The sequence below is a fragment of the Somniosus microcephalus genome, chromosome 1 (assembly GCF_052327205.1).
Source record: "Somniosus microcephalus isolate GS21.2 chromosome 1, FLI_Smic_1.0, whole genome shotgun sequence".
Lineage (NCBI taxonomy): Eukaryota > Metazoa > Chordata > Chondrichthyes > Squaliformes > Somniosidae > Somniosus > Somniosus microcephalus.
Window position 1 is genome coordinate 385,990,019 of NC_140987.1, and position 25,641 is coordinate 386,015,659.

At 50.8% G+C, this 25,641-nt stretch overlaps 1 protein-coding gene across 1 annotated transcript in view; it reads left to right on the forward strand.

Annotated features, from left to right (window-relative positions):
- LOC147125075 (uncharacterized) overlaps positions 1-25,641 on the forward strand; it is a 200,179-nt gene that overhangs the window by 13,108 nt on the left and 161,430 nt on the right. Inside the window, exon 2 of the mRNA XM_085997025.1 lies at positions 19,107-19,232. Coding sequence (XP_085853151.1) covers positions 19,107-19,232 — 126 coding nt within the window. The remainder of the gene's footprint in view (positions 1-19,106; positions 19,233-25,641) is intronic.

Sequence of the window (25,641 nt, forward strand, 5' to 3'; positions counted from 1 at the left end):
GAAGACAGTTTCCGAGAACAATACTTCGTGGAACTAACCAGGGAACAAGCTATTTTAGATCTCGTATTGTGTAATGAGATAGGTTTAATTAGTAATCTCATAGTAAAGGATCCTCTGGGGCAGCGTGATCACAATAGGATAGAATTTCACATTAAGTTTGAGAGTGACATACTTAAGTCCGAAACTAGAGTCTTAAACTAAAATGAAGCTAATTACATAGGTATGAGGGGCGAATTGGCTAAGGTAGATTGGGAAATTAGATTAAAAAGTAAGACAGTAGATAAGCAGTGGCAAACATTTAAAGAAATATTTCGAAGTTCTCCTCCACAGGAAAAGTGATCCATCTGTGGCTAACTAAAGAAGTTAAAGATAGTATTAGATTAAAAGAAGAGGCTTATAATATTGCGAAGAATAATAGTAAACCTGAGGGTTGGGAGAGATTTAGAAACCAGCAAAGGATGACCAAAAAATTGATAAAAAGGGAAAAAAGTAGAATGTGAGAGTAAACTAGCAAGAAATATAAAAACAGACTGCAAGAGCTTCTACAAGTATGTAAAAAGGAAGGGAGTAGCAAAAGTAAATGTTGGTCCCTTAGAGGCTGAGACAGGAGAAATTATAATAGGGAATAAGGAAATGGCAGAGATGTTAAAGAAATATTTTGTATCTGTCTTCACAGTGGAAGAAGCAAAAAGCATACCAAAAATAGCGGGGAACCAAGGGGCTAATGAGAGTGAGGAACTTAAAGTAATTAATATCAGTAGAGAAAAAAATACTAGAGAAACTAATGGGACTAAAAGCCGACAAATCCCCTGGACCTGATGGCCTACATCGTAGGGTTCCAAAAGAGGTGGCTGCAGAGACAGTGGATGCATTAGTTGTGATCTTCCAAAATTCCCTAGATTCTAGAATGGTCCCAGCGGATTGGAAGGTAGCAAATGTAACACCGCTATTCTAGAAAGGGGTGAGAGAGAAACAAGGAACTTCAGGCCAGTTAGCCTGACATCATTCGTCGGAAAAATGCTGGAATCCATTATTAAGGAAGTGGTAACAGGCCACTTAGAAAATCATAATATGATTAGGCAGAGTCAACATGGTTTTATGAATGTGAAATTGTGTTTGCCAAATTTATTCTGCCCCAGGTGGGCAGAGGAAACGCTTCAAGGACACCCTCAAAGCCTCCTTGAAAAAGTGTAACATCCCCACCGACACCTGGGAATCCCTGTCCCAAGACCGCACAAAGTGGAGGAGAAGCATCCGGGAAGGCGCCAAACACCTCGAGACTCTTCGCCGAGAGCAAGTGGAAGCCAAGTGCAGGCAGCGCAAGGAGCGCATGTCAACCCAAGCACCCCACCCACCCGCCCCTTCAACCACTGTCTGCCCCACCTGTGACAGAGACTGTAGGTCCCGCATTGGACTCATCAGGAACCTGAGAACTCATTTTTAATGTGGAAGCAAGTCATCCTTGGTTCCGAGGGACTGCCTAAGAAGAAGAAGAGAGTTTTTTGAGGATGTAACTAGTAGAATAGATAAAGGGGAACCAGTGGATGTAGTATATTTGGATTTCCAAAAGGCATTCGATAAGGTACCACTTGTTACACAAGATAAGGGCTCATGGGATTGGGAGTAATATATTAACATGGATAGAGGATTGATTAACAGACAGAAAACAGAGAGTCATATTCATGTAACTAGTGGGGTGCCACAAGGATCAGTGCTGGGGCCTCAGCTATTTATAATCTATATTATTGACTTTGATGAAGGGACCGAGTGTAATGTATCCAAGTTTGCTGATGATACAAAGCTAGGTGGGACAGTAAGCTGTGAGGAGAATACAAAGAGTCTGCAAAGGGATATAGACAGGTTAGTGAATGGGCAATAAGGTGGCAGATGGAGTATAATGTGGGGAAATGTGAGTTTATTCACTTTGGTATGAAGAAAAGAAAAACAGGATTTTTTTAACTGGTGAGAAACTTTTAAATGTTGGTGTTCAGAGAGATTTGGGTGTCCTCGTACAGGAAACACAAAGTTAGCATGCAGGTACAGCAAGCAATTAGGAAGGCAAATGCTATGTTGGCCTTTATTGCAAGGGGTTTGGAGTATAAGAGTAAGGAAGTCTTGCTACAATTGTACAGGGCTTTGGTGAGACCACACCTGGAGTACTGTGCACAGTTTTGGTGTCGTTCTCTAAGGAAGGACATACTGGCCTTGGAGGCGGTGCAACGAAAGTTCACTAGATTGATTCCTGGGATGAGGGAATTGTCCTATGATGAGAGATTGAGTAGAATGGGCCTATACTCACTGGAGTTTAGAAGAATGAGGTGCGATCTCACTGAAACATGTAAGATTCGAAGGGGGCTTGACAGGGTAGAAGCCGAAAGGTTGGTCGCGATTTACCCTATCTCGGCGGGTCCGAGGCGGGCGATGTTGGTGTGGGTCCCAACCTCGCTGCTGGCTCCATTCCGGTCTCCAAAATGACTTTCCGATGATTGGGCTTATTAAGCCCGCCTAGCGCATTTGCTGGCCAATTGAAGGAAGCGGGTCTGGTGACATCATTTGATGATGCGTCATCAGCCGGTTTCCTTATAGGGACCATGGCCAACTTTATTTTGACATTTGTGCTGTCAGTGTTCTACAGCATTGATGTTCTGCAAACACTGACAATCACTGCACAGAGGTGCAGGGCTGCACCCAGGCTCGCCCATGACTCCCTCCATATGCTTATGGAGGGAGTCACAGCACACAGGGAGGTAATTTTCCCTTCCCATGGACGGAACAGACCTCCCCAGGACACCAATGCAGCCTGGTTGCACATTGCACAGGAGGGCACAAGCAGGGATGGGGTCAGGAGGACCTGTCTGCAGTGGTGCAAACCTTTCAATAAGAACATAAGAACATAAGAAATAGGAGCAGGAGTAGGCCATTCAGCCCCTCGAGCCTGTTCTGCCATTCAATAAGATCATGGCTGATCTTCTATCTCAATTCCACTTTCCTGCACTATCCCTATATCCCTTGATTCCCTTAATATCCAAAAATCTATCGATCTCTGTCTGGAATATACTCAACAACTGAGCCTCCACAGCTTTCTGGGGTAGAGAATTCCAAAGATTCACCACCCTCTGAGTGAAGAAATTTCTCCTCATCTCAATCCGAAATGGCTGACCCCTTATTCTGAGACTGTGACTCCTGACTCCTGGTTTCCCCAGCCAGGGGAAACATCCTCCCTGCTTTTACCCTGTCAAGCCCTGTAAGAATTTTGAATGTAGATCTCAGTCGATCATGAAACGCTACTGCAAAGCCATACTCAACCTTATCCTGCTGTGCCACTCATCACATCCCCATCACTCTGCCTTCCCTACCCTACTCCTGCACATCATTACTCACACCACCTTACCTTGCACCTCCACCCATCCCTCTCTATCTACATTATCACATCCCCATCTCACTAGCCATCCCTCACACTCACCCTCATCCTAGTGATACCAACTAACATCACACAAGGGTAGGCACTTGGGTGTTTTAGCCAATGTTCATGTAATGTTTCTGTTAATGTGCTGTCAAACATTGAAATCTTTATTTTCAACACTTTGCATTCTTGGATGGATTTGTGTGCACCTTTGGAAGTGGCTTAGTGAGTTGCAGTGAATGGTGAGACATAACAGTACCCCCCGCAATGCTGATGAGTGTGAAAGGAATGGCTTGGGCATTGTAGGGATGCTTTATGTTGTTGGTGTGGGGTGGTGCCAATCTGGCACATCATGTGGCAACCAGGGTGTACAGCGTCAAGTGAAGTAAATGTGGCCATGGTGAGGCCATTCTTGGCCTCCCGGGCAGCAATGTGGTCGGGTGCTGATGCCCTCTGTCCTGTGCATTGCGGAGAAGGTTGGTGTTGTTGTTGGTGGTGCTTGTGTTCCTGGTGATGTTGGGGCTGATCGAGGTGGGATTCTGAGGACCAAGGTGAGCGAGTTTCAAGGGCACCCATGCTGATGGAATAGAGGGCAGGTGAAGTAGAGATGACAGAAGCGATCTGTCAATGGTGGGAGAGGTAATGAGGTCAGACTGCATGGAGACTTGTGTAAAGACTTGCAGCATCCTGAATCTGTAGTGGAAGTGCAGTTTAGAGAAGCTAGTGATTAAGGGAACATATCTCAATCAGCTGGGAGCTTTGACTTGACATTTGAAGCTGTCAACTCATCAGCTGATTCAATGGCCACTGAACTCCCGCCTCAGCTTCACAGACGAGGTCCAGTGGGAAACTGCTGGGTGACCTGTCAAATCCAAAAAGCTGGGAAAAAAACCATTAATAAGTGGCTGTAAACAAGCCACTAATGATTTGAATTGCCTCCCCCACTGCTGCCTGTCGGGTCTGCTCAGCGCTGGCAGACCCGACATCGGGAAAGTCCAGTGTGCGCATTTTGACAGCGGGTTCCCGACCTCCTGTCAATCATTTCAAATTTAACAGCTGACCTGCCACCCATCCCGTCCACTGAACGCTGGCAAAATTCCAGCTGTTGTTTCCCCTGGCTGGAGAGTCTAGAACTAGGGGGCATAGTCTCAGGATAAGGGACCGTCCATTTAAGACTAAGATGAGGAGGAATCTCTTCACTTGGAGGTTTGTGAATCTTTGGAATTCTCTACCCCAGAGGGCTGTGGATGCTCAGTCGTTGAGTATATTCAAGGCTGAGATAGATAGATTTTTGGACTCTAGGGGAATCAAGGGATATGGAGATCGGGCTGGAAAGTGGAGTTGAGGTCAAAGATCAACCATGGTCTTATTGAATGGCGGAGCAGGCTCGGGGCACTGTATGGCCTACTCCTGCTCCTATTTCTTATGTTCTTATGATAGTGGTTCATTTACTTATGCTGCCACAGTTCTGCCAAAACCTGCTTTATTTCTGTGAGGCAGCTAAATCATTGTGTGTTGCCAATTGAATGCCAGTATTCTTGACACTTAGATATTATGTTGACACAGTATTACAAGCCAACAGCTGGCTCCTGTCCTCCAGGTTTGCACAACCTTTGTGCACCCCCCCCCCCTCCACCCCCACTTACCAATTATATCTAACATTGACTTCAGGTAGTGGGGTAAGGGCTTTGGATTGGTGGACACTACCAACTGCACACATTCAATCCAAGTTAATTGCAAGAATAACAAAAGTTGCATAATTATGATGGCATTCTACTGTGACAATGTAAATGTAGTGCACATTGTATCGACCATCATCTACAGTGCAATATCATTTTCATGAATTTAATTTTACTTTGGTGCCTGTCTTGTTACCAATTCTTGCACTGCCGACAGCTATAATGACAATACAGTTTTTGTCTCTTTGTAACTTCAAAAGTTTCCTGACCAAGTTGTTCATCTCTCACCTCTAAATTTTCTAATTTCCTGCTCAGTGCTCTTTATTTTTCCCTGTTGTTAAGCACTCCATGACATTTTGTGATATGAAGATCTTGTTGTTGTTAATCATGTTAACTGCTGTTATAGTACTTATAAAAATATACATTATGGGGTAGAATTTGTAGTCGGTATGACACTGTACTCTCAGAGTACCCCGTCATACTGTCTTTGAAATGGACAGCAAGTTAGGGATTGCTAAATCCTGAACTTGCTATCTGTCAAGTTCCGCCTTGACAGATGATCTGCTCCGACTGCGAGATCCTTATTGCTGGTGCAGAGTTGGGCTAATTGCCCACCAACTGCCTAGCAATTACACAGTAAAATTTTACGGCTGGCGCAAATAGGCGCAGGAGCCTGTTTGCACAGTATAAGGGGAGGGGGGATATGCAGCAGCTTCAAATATGCACCAGTTATTGATAAAAAAATCTTCAAAATAAATATCTATATCCGCCTAACTATCTCCTGATCCCAACACAACTCTACCATGAATGAGAGAGTGATTTATTTATTAATTTACCAGGGTGAATGAGAGACTGATTTGTTTATTAATTTACCGGGGTAAGTGAGACAAAAAAATCATGAATGAGCATCGGAGATTTCTGTTTCCTGTTTGGAGCACCACCCCACGTGATCCCAGGTACGCTTAGGCACACGGTGTGCCCCTGGGATCCGTGGGCCACTACACTGTGCTCAACTCCGCAGTGAAACAATGCAAGTTTTTGAAGGAGGCCTCGCACCAGATAAGTGCGGATTTCTTTTGGAGGTTAGTAGCGTACTCCTTAGTTACGCCGTCAACTGCAATTTCTGGGCCTACATGTATAAAAAAATCTTAGGTCTACACATACTTCCTGTCTACAAAGCCATACTTCCTGTTGTCAAGTTTTTGTCACACTTTTGTTTTAATGTATTCAATTGTAAATTCCTATGTCCACATTTAGAATGAAAACCATCTGTGTAAACTTGCCACGTTGTAATTAAACCCTCCCATCAGTGGTGGCACTGTAGGGACTCAGTTTTATATCTCCCAGCTCCTCAGCCTCTACTGCAAAGAAACACCTATGTTCCAACCAACTCTACTTCTCTTGCTTCCCAAATTGCTGTCTGTTTTGCTATTTAACATTAATATTATAACATCAAAGTGTATAAAAATAAGAACAAATGTATTACTTTAAAATAGGGACTGAATTACAACTGCACGCTCTGGTCCAATTATCCTGAACCCTCATAACCCCTCACCTAAAGACTACACTTGATTTTGACTCCTTATGTACAATGCCACGGGCAATTGACTAGTATATCTATATATATAAATCGGTCAATACTTCTGTCTGTCATTCTGTCTGTCATTCTGTCTGTCATTCTGTCATTCTGTCTGTCATTCTGTCATTCTGTCTGTCATCGTGTGTGCGTCTGGTGGGCTATGCGCTCGAAAGTTACAGGGCGTACCTACGCGCGCGTTACCTCCAAAGAACGCTTACGTTTCCGAGACGGTTTTAAGCATATTTACGTTTCGGCCGGGCTAAAATCGCGCCCGCGGTATCCCAAAAACCTTCAACATTCCGCTCATTAGCATCTCATTATCTGCTCATTAGCGACAGAGTGACCTCGAGGTCGACCAATCGTACGGCGGCTTGCTGCCGCGTGCGGCCGGGCCCTCCTACGGTCGAGTGACGGGACGATTGACCAATCCTACGCTTTGGTGACCTGACGGTCGACCAATCGGTGCGTGTGTGGGCGGGCCTTATCGTTCTGAACCAAGGTGAGTAGCCGCCATCTTGCTTCCATTCTTTTTCCTGCTTTCTGCGTCTTTCTTTTCAAATATACATTTCCAGCAAAATAAAATTCAATTTATTAAATTCTTTTAAAATAAATCACTCATTTGTAAATATTTTATCTAACCTGAACATTCTTTTTCCTACCTTTGCCCGTTTTTTTCTTAGGCCTGAAAGCCTGGGCCTTTCTTGCCCAGCCAGGCCCGAGCTAGGTAACTGGGCTGCTGCTAAGCTCCTCACCCGCCCCCCCCGTGTCACGTTACCCGGGGCAACGGCGTCAGCCACGAGGGTCAGGGTGCGCGCGCAGCAGGAGCAGGTGAGACTCTGTTCCGTGCTCGGCTCGGGCGGGGGGGGCGGGGCTCTCGAGAGTGCGGATCGGGTTACCCCGGCAACGGGAGTGCGGGCCGGCTAGGGCTTGGAGAGCGGGGCTCTCGGGAGTGCGGAGCGAGCTCGAAGAGCGGGGCTCTCGGGAGTGCGGGGCGGGGCGGCTGCGGCTTCGAGAGCGGGGCTCTCGGGAGTGCGGGGCGGGACGGCTGCGGCTTCGAGAGCGGGGCGGGGCGGGGCGGCGCGGCAGGGTTACCCCGGCAACCGGGCGTGGCCGTGGCCGTCTCTCAGCCTCAAGCCCTCCCTTCCTCCCTCCCCCCCTCCCCTTCCTCTCCCCCCATTTCCCCTCCCCCTCCCTTCCCCCCCCTCCCCCTTCTTCCCCTCTCCCCTCCCCCCTTCCCCTCTCCCCTCCCCCCTTCCCCTCCCCCCGCCCTCCCTCCCTTCCCCCCCTCCCCCCCGCCCTCCCTTCCCCCCTCCCCTCCCCTCCCTCCCTTCCCCCCTCCCCTCCCCCCTCCCTTCCCCCTTCCCCTCCCATCCCCTGCCCTCCCTTCCCCCCCCGCCTTTCCCCTCCCCCGCCCTCCCCCGCCCGCACTTCCCCCCCGCCCGCCCGCCCTTCCCCCCCCTCCCCCCCGCCCTCCCTTCCCCCTTCCCCTCCCCCTTCCCCCCCTTCCCCTCCCCCCCGCCCTCTCTTCCCCCCCAGTCGCGCTCTCTCTCCCCCCCCCCCAGTCGCTCTCTCTCTCTCTCTTCCAACAACGTGCCCTCGAAAAAGCCTCGGCACCGCCGGGCACTTCAGCTAGTCTATATGTATAAATCGGTCGATACTTCTGTCTGTCATTCTGTCTGTCATTCTGTCTGTCCTTCTGTCATTCTGTCTGTCATTCTGTCATTCTGTCTGTCATCGCGTGTGCGTCTGGCGGGCTATGCGCTCGAAAGTTACAGGGCGTACCTACGCGCGCATTACCTCCAAAGAAAGCTTACGCTTCCGAGACGGTTTTAAGCGTATTTACGTTTCGGCCGGGCTAAAATCGCGCCCGCGGTATCCCAAAAACCTTCAACATTCCGCTCATTAGCATCTCATTATCCACTCATTAGCGACAGAGTGACCTCGAGGTCGACCAATCGTACGGCGGCTTGCTGCCGCGTGCGGCCGGGCCCTCCTACGGTCGAGTGACGGGACGATTGACCAATCCTACGCTTTGGTGACCTGACGGTCGACCAATCGGTGCGTGTGTGGGCGGGCCTTATCGTTCTGAACCGAGGTGAGTCGCCGCCATCTTGCTTCCATTCTTTTTCCTGCTTTCTGCGTCTTTCTTTTCAAATATACATTTCCACCAAAATAAAATTGAATTTATTAAATTGTTTTTAAAAAAATCACTCATTTGTAAACCTAACCTGAACATTCTTTTTCCTACCTTTCCCCGTTTTTTTCTTAGGCCTCAAAGCCTGCGCCTTTCTTGCCCAGCCAGGCCCGAGCTAGGTGATTGCGCTTCTGCTAAGCTCCTCACCCCCCCCGCCCCCCACCCGCCGTGTCACGTTACCCAGGGCAACGGCGTCAGCCACGAGGGTCAGGGTGCGCGCGCAGCAGGAGCAGGTGACACTCTGTTCCGCGCTCGGCTCGGGGCGGGGGGGGGCGGGGCTCTCGAGAGTGCGGATCGGGTTACCCCCGGCAACGGGAGTGCGGGCCGGCTGGGGCTTGGAGAGCGGGGCTCTCGGGAGTGTGGAGCGGGCTCGAAGAGTGGGGCTCTCGGGAGTGCGGGGCGGGGCGGCTGCGGCTTCGAGAGCGGGGCTCTCGGGAGTGCGGGGCGGGGCGGCGCGGTTACCCCGGCAACCGGGCGTGGCTGTGGCCGTCTCTCAGCCTCAAGCCCTCCCTTCCTCCCTCCCCTCCCCCCCCTTCCCCCCCTTCTCCCCCCTCCCTTCCCCCCCCTTCCCCCCCTCCCTTCCCCCCCTTCTCCCCCCCTTCCCCGCCCCCCTTCCCCGCCCCCTTCTTCCCCTCTCCCCTCCCCCCTTCCCCTCCCGCACTCCTTTCCGCCCTCCCTTCCCCCCCTCCCCCCCTCCCTTCCTCCCTCCCTTCCCCCTCCCCCCCGCCCTCCCTTCCCCCTCCCCCCCCGCCCTCCCTTCCCCCCTCCCTTCCCCCCCGCCCTTCCCCTCCCCCCGCATGCCCTTCCCCCCCACCCTCCCTTCCCCCCCTCCCCCCCCGCCCTCCCTTCCCCCCGCCCGCCCTTCCCTTCCCCCCCTCCCCCCGCCCTCCCTTCCCCCCCGCCCGCCCTTCCCTTCCCCCCCGTCCGCCCTCCCTTCCCCCCCTTCCCTCCCCCCCTCCCCCCCCCTCCCTTCCCCCTTCCCTTCCCCCCTTCCCCTCCCCCCGCCCTCTCTTCCCCTCCCCACCCGCCCTCTCTTCCCCCCAGTCTCTCTCTCTCTTCCCCCCAGTCGCTCTCTCTCTACCCCCCAGTCGCTCTCTCTCTTCCCCCCCAGTCGCGCTCTCTGTCTCCCCCCCCCAGTCGCTCTCTCTCTCTCTCTCTTCCAACAACAACATGCCCTCGAAAAAGCCTCGGCATCGCCGGGCACTTCAGCTAGTAGTTATATAAATGGTTTGTTTCTCTTTAGTGTATGCTTGTAAATGGTTCAATTGCTAAACTGATGTGTAATATTGTTTGGAGTAGTAGGATTAAATCGAATTTAATGCCAGGTGCTGCTTTCAGCACTGTTCACATAAAACATAATGGATACATTCACACAAAGATTTGTTGTTTATCTTTGCATTTCTCCTATGATCAGATACCTTCTCCCTGAATTCATCCCAAGTGCAGTAGCTGTGTGGCATTGTATTGATCTTTTTTGCTGTATGCTGCCACACCTGGCATACTCTTTCTTTCCTGGTTGTCATCCTCTTGCATTATTGAATCAATTACTGTTGGTGTATTCTTTGCTCCATTTCACACAAATCTCCTTACCACATGGCTGAAGTACTGCAAAATATATGTCTTGTACTGTTTAAAAGCCTCATTAGCTTGCTAACAATTGATTGAAAAATATTATTGCAGATGCATTGTGATTTTCTCACTTGCAGTGCATGGCTTATAATAAATTCTAGCTCACAAAAATTGCTGCTATGAAAATTTTCTGGTCCTGAGTATGCATCAGAAAGTTAGAGAGGGGGTTGGTCTCATTACAGCCTTGGTCCAAACATGGACAAAGGAGCTGAATTCCAGAGGTGAGGTGAGAGTGACTGCCCTTGACATCAAGGCAGCATTTGACCGAGTGTGGCATGAAAGAGCCCTAGTAAAACTGAAGTCAATGGGAATCGGTGGGGGGGGGGAACTCTCCACTGGCTGGAGTCATACCTAGCACAAAGGAAGATGGTTGTGGTGATTGAAGGTCAATCATCACAGCCCCAGGACATCACTGCAGGAGTTCCTCAGGGCAGTGTCCTAGGCCCAAACATCTTCAGCTGCTTCATTAATGACCTTCCCTCCAACATAAGGTCAGAAATGGGGATGTTCGCTGATGACTACACAGTGTTCAGTGCCATTCACAACTCTTCAGATAATGAAGCAGTCCATGCCCGCATGCAACAAAACCTGGACGACGTTCAGGCTTGGGCTGATAAGTGGCAGGTAACATTTGTGCCCTAGAAGTGCCAGGCAATGACTATCTCCAACAAGCGAGAGTCTAACCACTGCCCCTTGACATTCAATGGCATTACCATTGCCGAATCCCCCACCATCAACATCCTGGGGGTCACCATTGACCAGAAACTTAACTGGAGCAGCCACATAAATAATGGCCCAGAAATTCGGGTCTCCATGGGTGAGTACGCATGGGGTACTCACCCGTAAGCCCAATGGAAGTGCCGGTTTCCTGTATGCACTGCGCATGTGCAGGAAACCGGCACTTCCGTTCCTCTGAACGAAGGGGTTCAGAGGTCGAACGCGTGCGCGGGAGAGGCTGCGCGTGCGCATCAAACTTTGTTTTCTTTTTACAGGCTTTCCCGGGAAGGTAAGTCTGCAGAAGTTAGACATGTAAAAAGCAGGCATAAGGCCTGCTTTTTACAAGGTAAGTGGCGAATTAATTAAAATTAAAACATTTTTTCCACAGGTTTATTATTTTTAAATACTTTAAAGCAAGGTAAGTTTATTTTTAGCCCCGTTAGAAAACAAAATTATTTTTTTCAAAAATTTAAATTATTGGCCCAGTAATTCGGGTCCCAACGCGTGAGTAAGCACCGTGTACTCACGCGTGGGACCAATGGAATTGCCGGTTTTCTGCATGCACAGCGCATGCGCAGGAAACCAGCATTTCCGATCCTCTGAACCAAGGGGTTCAGAGGTCGAACGCGTGCGCGCAGGAGTCTGCGCGTGCGCGCTGCAATTCCTTTTTTTTTTACAGGGTTGCCCGTGCGATAAGGCCTCCAGTTTTTACGTGAGAAAAAAGCAGACGTAAGTACTTAGTTTTAAAAGGTAAGTGGTCTATTAATTAAAGTTAGAATTTTTTTTCCACAGGTTTATTATTTTTAAAGACTTTACAGTAAGGTAAGTGTATTTTTAGACCTGATTTGTTAAAAAATTATTTTTTTCACAAATTTGAATAATTGTTTAAATTAGTTTTTTTTACAGTTATTAATAGTTCATTTAATTAGTGGGATGTTTTTTAAACTTTTATTTGAAGTTTAAGTACTGTTTTGGGCGCCCGGAGTTTTCATGAGTTTGACAGTTCTTACTATCAAACTCATGAATGAACTTTTGCAACCTCCGATTGGTTGCCCAGTGCTCACGTGATCCCAGCCGGCTCATCGAACTAACTACGCCGCTGGATCACGCAAGCACAGCGCGCCGGGAGCTGAACCGGGCCACTGACAGAAAATCCACGCAGGGCCAGGCTTCAACTGTCGGCGCGCTATGTAAGTGTAGGTCGGGGGCTTGCACCCGCGGGAAGCCCCCGACACCAATTTCTGGGCCATTGTTTAAAATAGTTATTTCATGTAATTTATAGTTTATTTAAAAAATGTGATTTAAAAAAAAATTTATTTGAAGATTTAGTGCTATTTTGGGGCCGTAGTATTTATAAGCTTTGACAGCTCTTCCTGTCAGTCTTATGAATGGAGCATTCCCTGTTCCAATTGGCTCCCCATGGCCCACGTGATCCCAGGAGACGCATCGACCTAACTGTGCCCCTGGGATACGCAAGCACTGCGCGCCGGCAGCTGGAGCAGGCCCTGGATCGGAATTCCACGTGGGCCCACAGCTCAATGGCCGGCGCGCAAGGTAAGTGCAGGTCGGGGGCTTGCACCCGCGGGAAGCCCCCGACCCGAATTTCTGGGCCATTGTGGCAACAAGAGCAGTTCAGAGGCTAGTTATTCTGCGGCGAGTGTCTCACCTCCTGACTTCCCAAAGCCTTTCTACCATCTACAAGGCACAAGTAAGGAGTGTGATAGAATACTCTCCACTTGCCTGGATGAGTGCAGCTCCAACAACACTCAAGAAGCTCGACACCATCCAGGACAAAGCAGCCCGCTTGATTGGCACCCCATCCACCACCTTAAACCTTCAGTCCCTCCACCACCGGCGTACCATGGCTGCAATGTGTACCATCTACAAGATGCACTGCAGCAACTTGCCAAGGCTTCTTCGGCAGCACCTCCCAAACCTGCGACCTCTTCCGCCTAGAAGGACAAGGGCAGCAGATGCATGGGAACACCACCACCTCCAAGTTCCCCTCCAAGTCACACACCATCTTGACTTAGAAGTATATCGCCATTCCTTCATTGTCGCTGGGTCAAAATCCTGGAACTCTCTCCCTAACAGCACTGTAGGATTACCTTTACCACACGGACTGTAGCGGTTCAAGAAGGCAGCTCACTACCACCTTCTCAAAAGCAACTAGGGATGGGCATTAAATGCTGGCCTTGCCAGTGACGCCCACATCCCATAAACAAATTTTTAAAAATGTGTCCTAGATTGGCTTTATTCACTAACATGTTGGTGCTTCAAACCACCTTCAATGGCAGTCTTTAGATACTCATTCCTAGAAAAAAAATTCATACCAATTGGCTATAGCCCAGTTTGAAGTGAGAATGGACAAAAAATGAAAGTTACTAAATTGACAGCAGGAGATGGGTAGCATGTGTTTTTTGGCAGGTAGGAAGTACTTTATAGTGAGGGCATTCTCCTTAGGCTTTTGTTTCCATAATCAGAACTATTATACAAGGGCAGTACTGTACTGAGAAAATGTTGCATTTCTGGAACTGCCATCCTTTGGATGAGATGTTAAGCTGAGGCAACATCTGCCAATTCCAATGGATCAGATATGCAATTAAGATCCCATGGCATTATTTAAGAAGAGCAAGGAGTTACAACAATGTCCTGGCCAACATTCTTTCCTCAACCAAAACACTGATTAACTAGTCATTCGTGTTCTTGCTGGTTGCAGAATTGCAAGCTGTATTTGCACAACAGTCATTGCACTGCCAGAAATGGATTCACACCCATTCACAGTTCATGGACAGAAAATCTATCCCTAAAAGTAACATTGTGTGAAGCACTTTCAGATGTTTCAGCTTGATGATAGACTGTGTTAATGCAATACTAAAAAAAATCCCAAGGCAGCAGTTAATACCACTACAGTATAAGTGGAAAGTGCAGATCTTACAATGATCATCTGAGCAACTCGTGATTGTGTTGTTTGCTAATTACAGTGAAACATAAAGAAGGTATTACATAGAAACATAGACATAGATACAAAGAAGATAGGAGCAGGAGTAGGCCATTCGGCCCCTCGAGCCTGCTCTGCCATTCAATGAGATCATGGCTGATCATCCAGATTCAGTACCCTGTTCCTGCCTTCTCTCCATATCCCTTGATCCCTTTAGCCTTAAGAAATATATCCAACTCCTTCTTGAATATATTTAATGAATTGGCCTCTACTGCCTTCTTTGGCAGAGAATTCCACAGGTTCACCACTCTCGGTGAAGAAATTCCTCCTCATCTCTGTCCTAAATGGCTTACCCCTTATCCTTAGACCGTGACCCCTGGTTCTGGACTCCCCGACCATCGGGAACATCCTTCCAGCACCTAGTCTGTCTAGTCCTGCTAGAATTTTATAAGTTTCGATGAGATCCCCTCTCATTCTTCTAAACTCCAGCGAGTACAAGCCCAATCGACCCAATCCCTCCTCATACGTCATTCCTGCCATCCCAGGTATCAGCCTGGTGAATCTTCGCTGCACTCCTTCCATGGCAAGAACATCCTTCCTCAGATAAGGCGACCAAAACTACACACAATACTCAAGATGTGGCCTCACCAAGGCCCTGTACAACTGCAGCAAGACATCCTTGTTCCTGTACTCAAACCCTCTCGCTACGAAGGCCAACATACCATTTGCCTTCTTAACCGCCTGCTGCACCTGCATGCTTACTTTCAGCGACTGGTGCACAAGGACGCCCAGTCTCGTTGCACTTCCCCTTCTCCCAATCTATTGCCATTTAGATAATAATCTGCCTTCCTGTTTTTGACACCAAAGTGGATAACCTCGCATTTATCCACATTATATTGCATCTGCCATGCTTTTGCCCAATCACCCAACCTGTCCAAATCATACTGGAGTTTCTCTGCATCCTCCTCACAGCACACACGCCCACCCAGCTTTGTGTCGTCTGCAGACTTGGAGATATTACATCTAGTTCCCTCGTCCAGATCATTAAATATATATTGTGAATAGCTGGGGTCCAAGGACCGATCCCTGCGGTACCCCACTAGTCACTGCCTGCCACTCGGAAAAAGAGCCGTTTATTCCAACTCTTTGCTTTCTGTCTGCCAACCAGTTCTCTATCGAAGTCAATACCTTGCCCCCAATCCCATGTGCCTTAATTTTACACGCTAATCTCTTATGCGGGACCTTATCGAAAGCCTTTTGAAAATCCAAATACACCACATCCACTGGTTCTCCCTTATCTATTTTACCAGTTACATCCTCAAAAAATTCCAGTAGATTAGTCAAGCACGATTTACCTTTTGTAAAGCCATGTTTACTTTGTCTGATCAGGTCACTTTTTTCCAAGTGCTCTACTATTACATGCTTTATAATGGACTCTAGCATTTTCCCCACTACCGATGTCAGGCTTACCGGTCTGTAATTCCCCGTTTTCTCTCCATCACCCTTTTTGAACAGTGGGGTAACATTAGCTACCCGCCAATCCATGGGTACTGTTCCAGAGTCTATCGAATTTTGGAAGATAACCAGCAATGCATCTACTATTTCTAGGGCCACTTCCTTAAGTACCCTAGGATGTAGATTATCAGGCCCTGGGGATTTATCGGCCCTCAATCCCATCAATTTCCCTAACACCATTTCCCTACAAATACTGATTTCTATCAGTTCCTCCCTTTCATTAGATCCTATGTTCCCCGACATCTTTGGGAGGTTATTTGTGTCCTCCTTTGTGAAGACAGAACCAAAGTATGTATTTAATTGGTCTGCCATTTCTTTGTTCCACACTATAAATTCCCCTGATTCTGACTGCAAGGGACCTATGCTTGACTTCACCAATCTTTTTCTCTTCACATATCTATAAAAGCTTTTACAGTCAATTTTACAAGCTTACTCTCATACTCTATTTCCCCCCTCTTAATTAATCCCTTTGTCCTCCTTTGTTAGATCCTAAACTGGTCCCAATCCTCAGGTTTACTGCTTTTTCTGGCCAATTTATATGTCCTCTCATTGGATCTTATGCTATCCCTAATTTCCCTTGTTAGCCACGGTTGAGTTACCTTTTTGTTTTATTTTTATGCCAAACTGGGACGAACAAATTCTGTAGTTCATCCATGCGATATTTGAATGTTTGCCATTGCCCATCCACCGTCAACCCTTTGAGTGACATTCCCCAATCAATCCTACCCAACTTGCACCTCATACCATCGTAGTCTCCTTTATTTAAATTCAGGACCCTAGTCTCTGAGTCAACTATTTCACTCTCCATCTTAAATGAAGAATTCTATCATATTATGATCGCTCCGACCCAAGGGGCCTCGCACAACAAGATTGCTAATTAATCCTTTCTCATTACATAATACCCAGTCTAAGATGGCCCGATCTCTAGTTGGTTCCTCGACATATTGGTCCAGGAAACCATCCCGTATACACTCCAGGAATTCCTCCTCCACAGTATTGTTACTAATTTGGTTAGCCCAATCTATATGTAGATTAAAGTCATCCATGATAACTGCTGTGCCCTTATTGCACGCTTCTCTAATTTCCCGTTTAATGCCATCCCCGTCCTCCGCATTACTGTTTAGAGGTCTATATACCACTCCCACTAACGTTTTCTGCCCCTTGGTATTTCTCAGTTCTACCCATACAGATTCCACATCATCAGAGCTAATATCCTTCCTTTCAATTGTGTTAATCCCCTCTTTAACCAGCAATGCTACCCCACCTCCTTTTCCTTTCTGCCTATCTTTCCTGAATATTGAATACCCCTGGATGTTGCGTTCCCAGCCTTGGCCACCCTGGAGCCATGTTTCCGTAATCCCAATCATATCATATTCGTTTACCTCTATTTGCACAGCTAATTCATCCACCTTATTACGAATGCCCCTCGCATTAAAAAACAAGAAGGCTTGTTTTTTTAAAGCTCTCAGATCTTTTAGAATTGTTATTTACTGTGGCCATGTTTGATTTAAACCCTTGATTTCTCTGCCTGTCACTTTTGTTTTTCTCCTTCCTGTCTTTTGCTTTTATCCTTGTTTCCCTTTCCTCTGTTTCCCCGCTCAGGTTCCCAACCCCGTGCCATTTTAGTTTAAACCCTCCCCAACAGCACTAGCAAACACTCCCCCCAAGACATCGGTCCCCGCCCTGCCCAGGTGCAAACCGTCCGGTTTGAACTGGTCCCACCTCCCCCAGATTCTGTTCCAATGTCCCAGGAATTTGAATCCCTCCCCCTGGCACCATTCCTCTAGCCACGTATTCATCTGAAATATCCTTCTATTTCTACTCTGACTAGCACGTGGCACTGGTAGCAATCCTGAGATTACTACCTTTGAGGATCTGTTTTTTAATTTACCTCCTAACTCCCTATATTCAGCTTTTAGGACCTCATCCCATTTTTTACCTATATCGTTGGTACCTATATGCACCACGACATCTGGATGTTCAACCTCCCCCTCCAGAATGCCCTGCAGCCACTCCGAGACATCCTTGACCCTTGCACCAGGGGGGCAACACCATCCTGGAGTCTTGTTTGCGGCCGCAGAAATGCCTATCTATTCTCCTTACAATAGAATCCCCTATTACTATAGCTCTCCCCCTCTTTTTCCTCCCGTCCTGTGCAGCAGAGCCACCCCTGGTGCCTGGAAGTTGGCTGCTGCTGCCTTCCCCTGGTAAGCCATCCCCCCCATCAGTATCCAAAGCGGTACATCTGTTTGAGAGGGGGATGGCCACAGGGGACCCCTGCACTACCTGCCTGCGCCTAATACTCTGCCTGTTGGTCACCTGTTCCCTTTCTGCCTGTGCCACCTTTATCTGCGGTGTGACCAACTGATTAAATGTGCTATTCACGACGTCCTCAGCATCGCGAATGGTCCATTATGTATCCAATCGCTGCTCCAGCACCGCAATGCGGTCTGCCAGTTGCTGCAGCTGGACACACTTCCTGCACACGTAGTTGTCAGGGACACATGTCCCTGAGTTCCCACATAGCGCAGGAGGAGCATACCACGGCACCGGGCTGTCCTGCCAATACTTACCCTTTAATTAATTGAAATTAAATTAAATCAAATCAATCCCACCAATTACACTACAGATTAATGATATATTTTAGGGCCCTGGTTTACCAACAGTCCCCGCTACACCACAGAGTCCCTAGAAACTATAAACCACAGAGTTAGAGTATAAAAAAGAGAGAAATACTCACCAACCAATCACTTACCTGCTTTCTTCTGACGTCACACTTTGATTACTTTTTACTTCTCTCCCTCTCTGAGATTGGAGATTGGTACGCTGTGGGGCCTACCTGGTCTCTGGGGGCCTTTTAAAGCCTCGCCGCTCGTGTTTCCTGATGCCGCCGCTGCCGCTGTGAGGCCTACCTGGTCTCTGGGGGCCTTTTAAAGCCTCGCCACTCGCGTTTCCCGTTGCCGCCGCTGCCGCTGTGAGGCCTACCTGGTCTCTGGGGGCCTTTTAAAGCCTCGCCGCTCGCATTTCCCGCCACCGCCACTGACGCTGTGAGGCCTACCTGGTCTCTGGCGGCCTTTTAAAGCCTCGCCGCTCGCGTTTCCCGCCGCCGCCGCTGCTGCTGACGCTGTGAGGCCTACCTGGTCTCTGGGGGCCTTTTAAAGCCTCGCCGCTCGCGTTTCCCGCCACTGACGCTGACGCTGTGGGGCCTACCTGGTCTCTGGGGGCCTTTTAAAGCCTCGCCGCTCGCGTTTCCCGCCGCCGCCGCTGCTGCTGATGCTGTGAGGCCTACCTGGCCTCTGGGGGCCTTTTAAAGCCTCGCCGCTCGCGTTTCCCGCTGCTGCCGCTGACGCTGTTACTCTGCTCTCTACGAGTTGGGGAACTGTGAAATACATGGGTACAAATTTACCTTATCCATAAATAAATTCACCAATGTTTTTTTTGATCTACAGTGTATGAGCAGTAAAGCTATCGTTGCGGCAGGGTCCAGACAACTTCTGAATTTGCCGCTGGGGTCCAAGTTACCCTTGCTCCCAGGTAGTGGAGTTTTGCTGTATACAACAACCCTGGGTGAAAAGGTAAATTATTGAAGCAAAAATCTAATTCCTTCTCCCAGAACTTGTTAAGGTTGAAATCCTGGGATGAATAATTAGGATGAACTATTCTGCCTCTTTGTAATTAATCTTTACATCAATTTAATGAAGCAGCTGTACTCTATTTTCCTTTATAACTGGATGTACTGTGGTGAAAATGAAACTTGCAAACCCAATCTCTCAGCATACAGACCAAAAGCTGTCAGGTTTATTTCCCAGCCTATGCTCAGTTAGTGATCTCAGCCAATGGGCCATAGGGGTGATACAACTGACCTTATTGATGCTATGACAATGATCTCATTCTAAACTGAAATTCGATATTATAAAAATTCCATTCTGGAACAGTTCCTCAGTGTAAAGCAGAGAAAAAAGGTGTGGAGCCTTGTGATGCTGAGTCTCTCTCCCCCTCCACCCTTTGTGATCCCCAGGGGTTTTCAGGACTTCCTCTGGGATGGGGTCGGGTGGCGGGGGGAGGGGGTTCGAGCAGATACAAGCATAGTAGGGCACCTGTACAAATGAGGCAAGAGGGATGTTATGGACAAGTAGACCTTAGGCCTTGCACCAGAGGATCTGAGAAGGGAAAGGCAGCAAGAAAATGAAACCAGGATAAAGGTAACTAGCATTTTTGTACAGCTATCTTGTGTCATGTTTTTGGATAGCAGGCAGAATGCCCTGCAATTGCTGCCATTAGGATTCAATCCTCATTTCCAGGAGCAATGCCCTGCCAAATCATGATCTGGTACCTGGGATAACAAGACAGGTGGGGTCAGGTCAGATGGAAGCTAAATAAGGGGGAGGGGGTGGATTGGAAGATTTATTCAATGTCTGCATTACAGTGGTTCTTATTCTGGAATAATGGTTGCTACCAATGCAATAATTTACCAATGCAATAATTTAATTCTACAATAAAAGTTAATACCATTACAGTGGACCCTCATAGAATTAAAGTTAATGATAAAAATATAGAATTAAGATTATTGTATTTTTAAACAGAATGTTAATCTCTAAATGGGTTTTTTAATGAGCTTGGATTTGTTCATATTGCAAACCAACTCTTTTCAGCTCACGGGTGTGACGGGGGTGGGAGCCACGGGGCCGTGTAGACACGGGGCCGTGCTGTCCGGGCGAGGTAGGTTCTGGACCCAAGTGCAGAAACGAGGCGAGAGGCAAATATACAGTACTTTGTTTGAACTTTACTAGATTCACACATAACTAGATTCACACAAGGAAAACAGTAACATACATAAGAACTCTAGGCAAGCTACCAAACAGCTAGTCAAGATAGGAACTCAGGACAGCTTCCATGAGGCAACCCACTTGTCCCGACTGAGCTCGAGATAAGCCACCACAAGGGCAACCAGCTTGCCGAGACGAGACTCGAGACAAGCTACCACAGGGGTAATCGGCTTATCAATACCGAGCTCAAGACAAGCTTCCACATAGCAACACGCTTGTCCAAAAAGCACCTTATCAAGACTAAGCAACTTGTCAGCACCTAGTCAAGACCGAGAACAAAAGGCAGAACAACAAACTTAGATACAAGCAACAACCATAGCAACCAGCTTGTCAAGGCAAGCTGCCACAGAGCAAAGGCTAGTCAAGACAGAGCACCTAGTCAAGACAGAGAACATTGTCAAGACTAACTCCCTAGTGAGGACTGAGCACAGAACTTATATACCAACAAAACCAGGTGAAACCCATGAACAGATAACAGGCAGTTAACTAATAGACCCAGAAGACTAGAAACAATTAACCAAGGGAAACAAACAAGTGAAGGTGCCATCTAGAGGTTACTGAAGGAACTGACTGGCACCCTCACAGGACCCCATTCCAGACCTTGCTCTCTGAGGAGCAGGTTGTGCTGCTGCTGAGCTGCTGAGTGGAGAGTGTGTGGTCGCCTTGGCCTGGGAGTGGAGGGGAAGGAGAGACCCCAGGCCACCACTACCAGCAACCTACCATCTACAACTTCAACATCATCTACCGAGGTGCCTGGGGAGAGAGGAGGAGAGGACAGAGGAGGCCAGCATTACAACTGGAGAGGCCTTCCATCACTGCCTCCCCAAATTGGCCTCCAGTCCAAGAGAGGGAGAGAGGGGAGAGGAACACCACTCAGCTCCAACTTGGAAGGAGGGGAGGAGCTGCATCCTTCAACATCTGCAGGTGGGTGCCTTTTGTGCATTCCCCTAAAGACTTTGTATTCTAGGTGGGGGGAGGAAAGAAGACGGGCCGGAAAGCCTGGCCTGGGTCGGCTGGAGCTGCCCAGGTGAAGCTTTTTCCCTTACATTGAGAAGACCTGGTGTGGGGCTGAGCCTGGGCTTTCTCCAGCCTACCCAGGCGAAGACATCTTCTCCCCCTGCCCGAAGACCATCTGCATAAGACTTTGTTTTTCCATCGGGGAGTGCACCCTGCCGACACCCACCCACCAAATACCACCTTGAGTGGGGACCCTGCCTTTGCGGCCCCCCTCCTTCCCACCCCCCCTCTCTCTCTCTCTTTGGCCTCTCTTTGCCTCTCTGAAAAGGCACCTCCTTTTAAATCTATTAATTGCCACTTGAGCAGAGGGAAGGAAGGCCCCTCTCCCAATTAATTCCATCAAGGGGAGAGGCGGGCCAGTTACTTTAAACTCCCTCTGCTCAAGGGAAGACTTTTTACCTTACCAAGGCCATTAACACCGTAGGGCCTGTGACTTGGGGTGTGTGTAGCTCTTTAAAGAACCACCCCATTATGGCTTGCACATCTTCGGCGGTGACGGGGCCGGCAATGACCTATGCGGCAGCGACGGCCAAAGCCATGGCTGCTCCCGCTTCTGCTGCTGCCCTGTCGCCGTTCCGACTTGTAACAAAGAAGCTTGGGGTGAAGAGCTACACCCACCCCAACATGACGATCGAGGTGTGCGTGAAGGCCATGGCTGGGGTTGTCGGCCCTCCAGCCATACTCGCCGCCTCGAAAATGTATGGGAAGGCTGTGTTCTTCCTGGAGTCGGAGCGGGTGGTGGCCCTGGCCATCACCAACAGGCTCACCGTGGGCGGGACCTTCCTGCCGGTGGACCCTCTAGAGGCCACCGCGCAGTGGGTCGTATTATCGAACGTCCCGCCCTACATCTCGAGTGAGCTCCTCCTCCCCCACTTGCTCCAACTTGGGGAGGTGAGGTCGGGGATCACGCCGATCCCGCTCGGATTCCGGGAAGCCAGCCTTCGCTATGTCTTCTCCTTCCGGCACCAGGCCTTCGTTCAGCTGGCGCGGGAGGGGGAGACCGACGGGGTTTTTTCGGTCCTCCACGAGGGGACCCTTCACCGCGTCTTCTGGATGACGGACGGCGTGCGGTGCCACGCCTGCAAGGAGGTGGGGCATATACGAAAAAACTGCCCCGCCTCCAAGGCCGCCAGGTCGTCTGGCGTGGCCGAGGCTGGCGCCGCCGCTGCTCCTCCCCCCGGGTCTGGCCGCGCCCCCCCCCCAAACAAATACTACCGAGGTGCGGTCGGAGGAGGAGGTCGATGCCATCCAGGCCTCCGGCGAGGGGGAGGAAGTGCGTCCGGTCGGGAAGAGGGCGCGGAAAAATAAACACCGTGGGGTGGGTCCCCCCGTGGAGGGCGTGCCCCTGGACCTGGCGCCCTGTCACCCGAAAGCATCGCCGAGTTGATCAGGGAGGGCAAGAGCGGGGGGGACCCCGTGCCCGAGCCTGTGGCCGTGACCGCCGAGGCGGGAGCATCAAAACCTGCGGCCGGGCTCGGGCCCGGGGGACCCGACAAACCTGCTCCACCGGAGGGAGCGGGGGAGGCCCCTGCGGAAATGGAGTTCTCCCACTATCCCTCCGCTCTAAAAAGAAGGCGCGACCCCCAGGACGAGGAGAAGGACCAGGAGGAGGAAGGTCCCTCCAGACAGGGGGAGTCGTCGCCTGCCGCGGGTGCTGCGCCCCTCCCCACCGCTGTCACCATCGTGGGCGATCGGCAGGGGTCGCCTGTCCCTAGGGAGGCTGAGGCAGAGGTGTCTGTCCAGCTCGTGCCTCCCGGGGATGGGGACGAGACCCTGCCCGTGGGGGTGGTCGCGGAACAACCCGCGGACGAAATCAATCCCCTTTCGGCGGCGTTACCCCTCGACGAGTCGGGCAGCCCGGAGTCTGGGTCGGGCGAGCTCGCGGAAAATGAGCTCGCCCAAAGCGGCCCGGACATTTCCCAGGTGCTGCTCGACCTCGTCGAGGATTTCGCAAGAAATACCCCTTCTGCTGGGTCGGAGGCCGGTGGCGCGGTAGAGGAAGGCCCTCTGTCTGTGTCTCCGGCGCCGGGCGACTTGGAGGAGCTCGGTTTTACATATTCTCCGGTCTCTCCGGTCGTTCCGGTGCCTGGGGCGGAGGGGGGCTCCGAACCGCCGCCGTCTTCTGGCCCGGCGCCCCTAGGGGAGCCCAGGGAGGAATCCTCCGCCACCGATCCTGGGGGTGGGATCCGGGCGGAGGCGGGGCCGGCCGTCGCGGCCGAGCCGTTCACTGCGCATTGCGTGACGGACGGGTCGGCCGCCGGTGGCGACCCCCCGGAGGAGGACGGGGACTCGGTGGAGGGGGCGGAGGACGACTGGGAATCCATCGCCGATCAGGCGATGGATGACCTCGCGCCCCTCACCGGGACCCACCTCATTTCCATCGGGGAACTCCGGGACTTTGTGGCCACGTGCCAGGGTCGTCACAGGACCCGGCTGGCCCTCGAAAGATGGTCGGGACTGGCGCTGCTCATCGGGTCGGCCCGCGCCGCTGTCAGAACCACGGGCGCGGACGCGGCCGTAAGCCCGCTCGGGCGGCGTCAGCTCCGGTCGTTCCTCACTGGGCTGCTAAGGGAGTGGCGGTTGACCAGCGGCCGCCCTCTCCCTTCCCCCGTTAGTCTTAAGTAGAGGGTGAATTATGCTTCTGAAATGAAGATAACCATAGCCAGCCTCAACATCAACGGCAGCAGGGAAGCTAGCCGCAGATTTAATAACTTTTCGGTCCTTCAGGACGGGAAGTATGCGGTGTGCTTCCTGCAAGAAACCCACACCGTTCCGGGAGACGAGGCCACGTGGCTCCTGGAGTGGCAAGGAGGGGTCAGCATGAGTCACCTCTCCAGTGCTTCCAGTGGGGTGGCTATCTTGCTGGCCCCGCATTTTCAGCCGGAGATCTTGGGGGTCAAGGAGCTCGTGCCGGGCCGCTTGCTCCAGGTCACTGTTCGCCTGGGGGGCGTGCCGCTCCATCTAGTGAACATGTACGCCCCTGGGGCCGGTGCGCAGCAAGCGCGCTTCTTTGAAGAAGTGTCCACTCTTCTGGGCTCCATCGACGCGGGCGAGTGCGTCATCCTCGGGGGGGATTTTAATTGTACCCTCGAGGCGAGGGACCGCACGGGCACCCTGCCATGCCCGGCGGCGATGGAGAAGTTGAGGGACCTGGTCGGGTCCCTCGACTTGGTGGACGTCTGGCGAAATCTCCATCCCGACTCCAGCGCCTTCACTTGCGTGAGGTCTGGGAGAGGAGCGTCCAGAATCGACCGCCTCTACATTTCCTGGGCATACGTCTCCTGCGTTCCGGCGGCTTCCATGCGGCCGGTGCCGTGCACGGACCACCACCTGGTGTGGGCGGAGCTCGTTCCGCTGCGCGCGCGGGGGGGGTCCGCGTATTGGCACTTTAACAACCTGCTGCTGGAGGACGCACGGTTCCGGGATTCGTTTAGTCGGTTCTGGGCCGGCTGGAGAAGGAAGCGGGGGGCTTCCCCTCCTTGAGGCTATGGTGGGACGTGGGCAAGGCTCACGTCCGTCTCTTCTGTCAGGAGTATGCGAGGGGGTCGACCAAGAGGCGGGAGGCCCGGGTCGGGCGGTTGGAGAAGGAGGTGCTCGACCTGGAATCCCGTCTCGGTCAAGTCGTCGAGGACCCGGCCCTGCGGAAGGTGTACGAAGAGAAGAAGGGCGTGCTGAAGGACCTGCAGCTTGTCGGGTCCCGAGGCGCGTACGTGAGGTCGCGGATCCAGTTCCTGCGGGACCTGGACCGCGGCTCCCCCTTCTTCTACTCGCTGGAAAAAAGACGGGGGGTCCGTAAGCAGCTCTTGGGGCTGCTGGCCGACGACGGATCTCTGGTCTCGGATCCGGAGGGAATCCGTGCGGAGACCCGCGCTTATTACGGGGCTCTGTTCTCTCCGGATCCGTCCAGCGAGGATGCGCGCAGAGTTTTGTGGGAGGACCTGCCGGAGGTCGGCCTGGAGGACGCCGATAAATTGGACGCTCCTCTGAGTCTGGAGGAGCTGACCGGCGCCCTCCGCCAGCTCTCCAGGGGAAAGTCCCCGGGGCTGGACGGGCTGACCGTGGAGTTCCACAGGGCATTCTGGGACGTCTTGGGGGGCGACTACGCGCGGGTCCTGGGGGAAAGTTTGGCGACCGGGGAGAT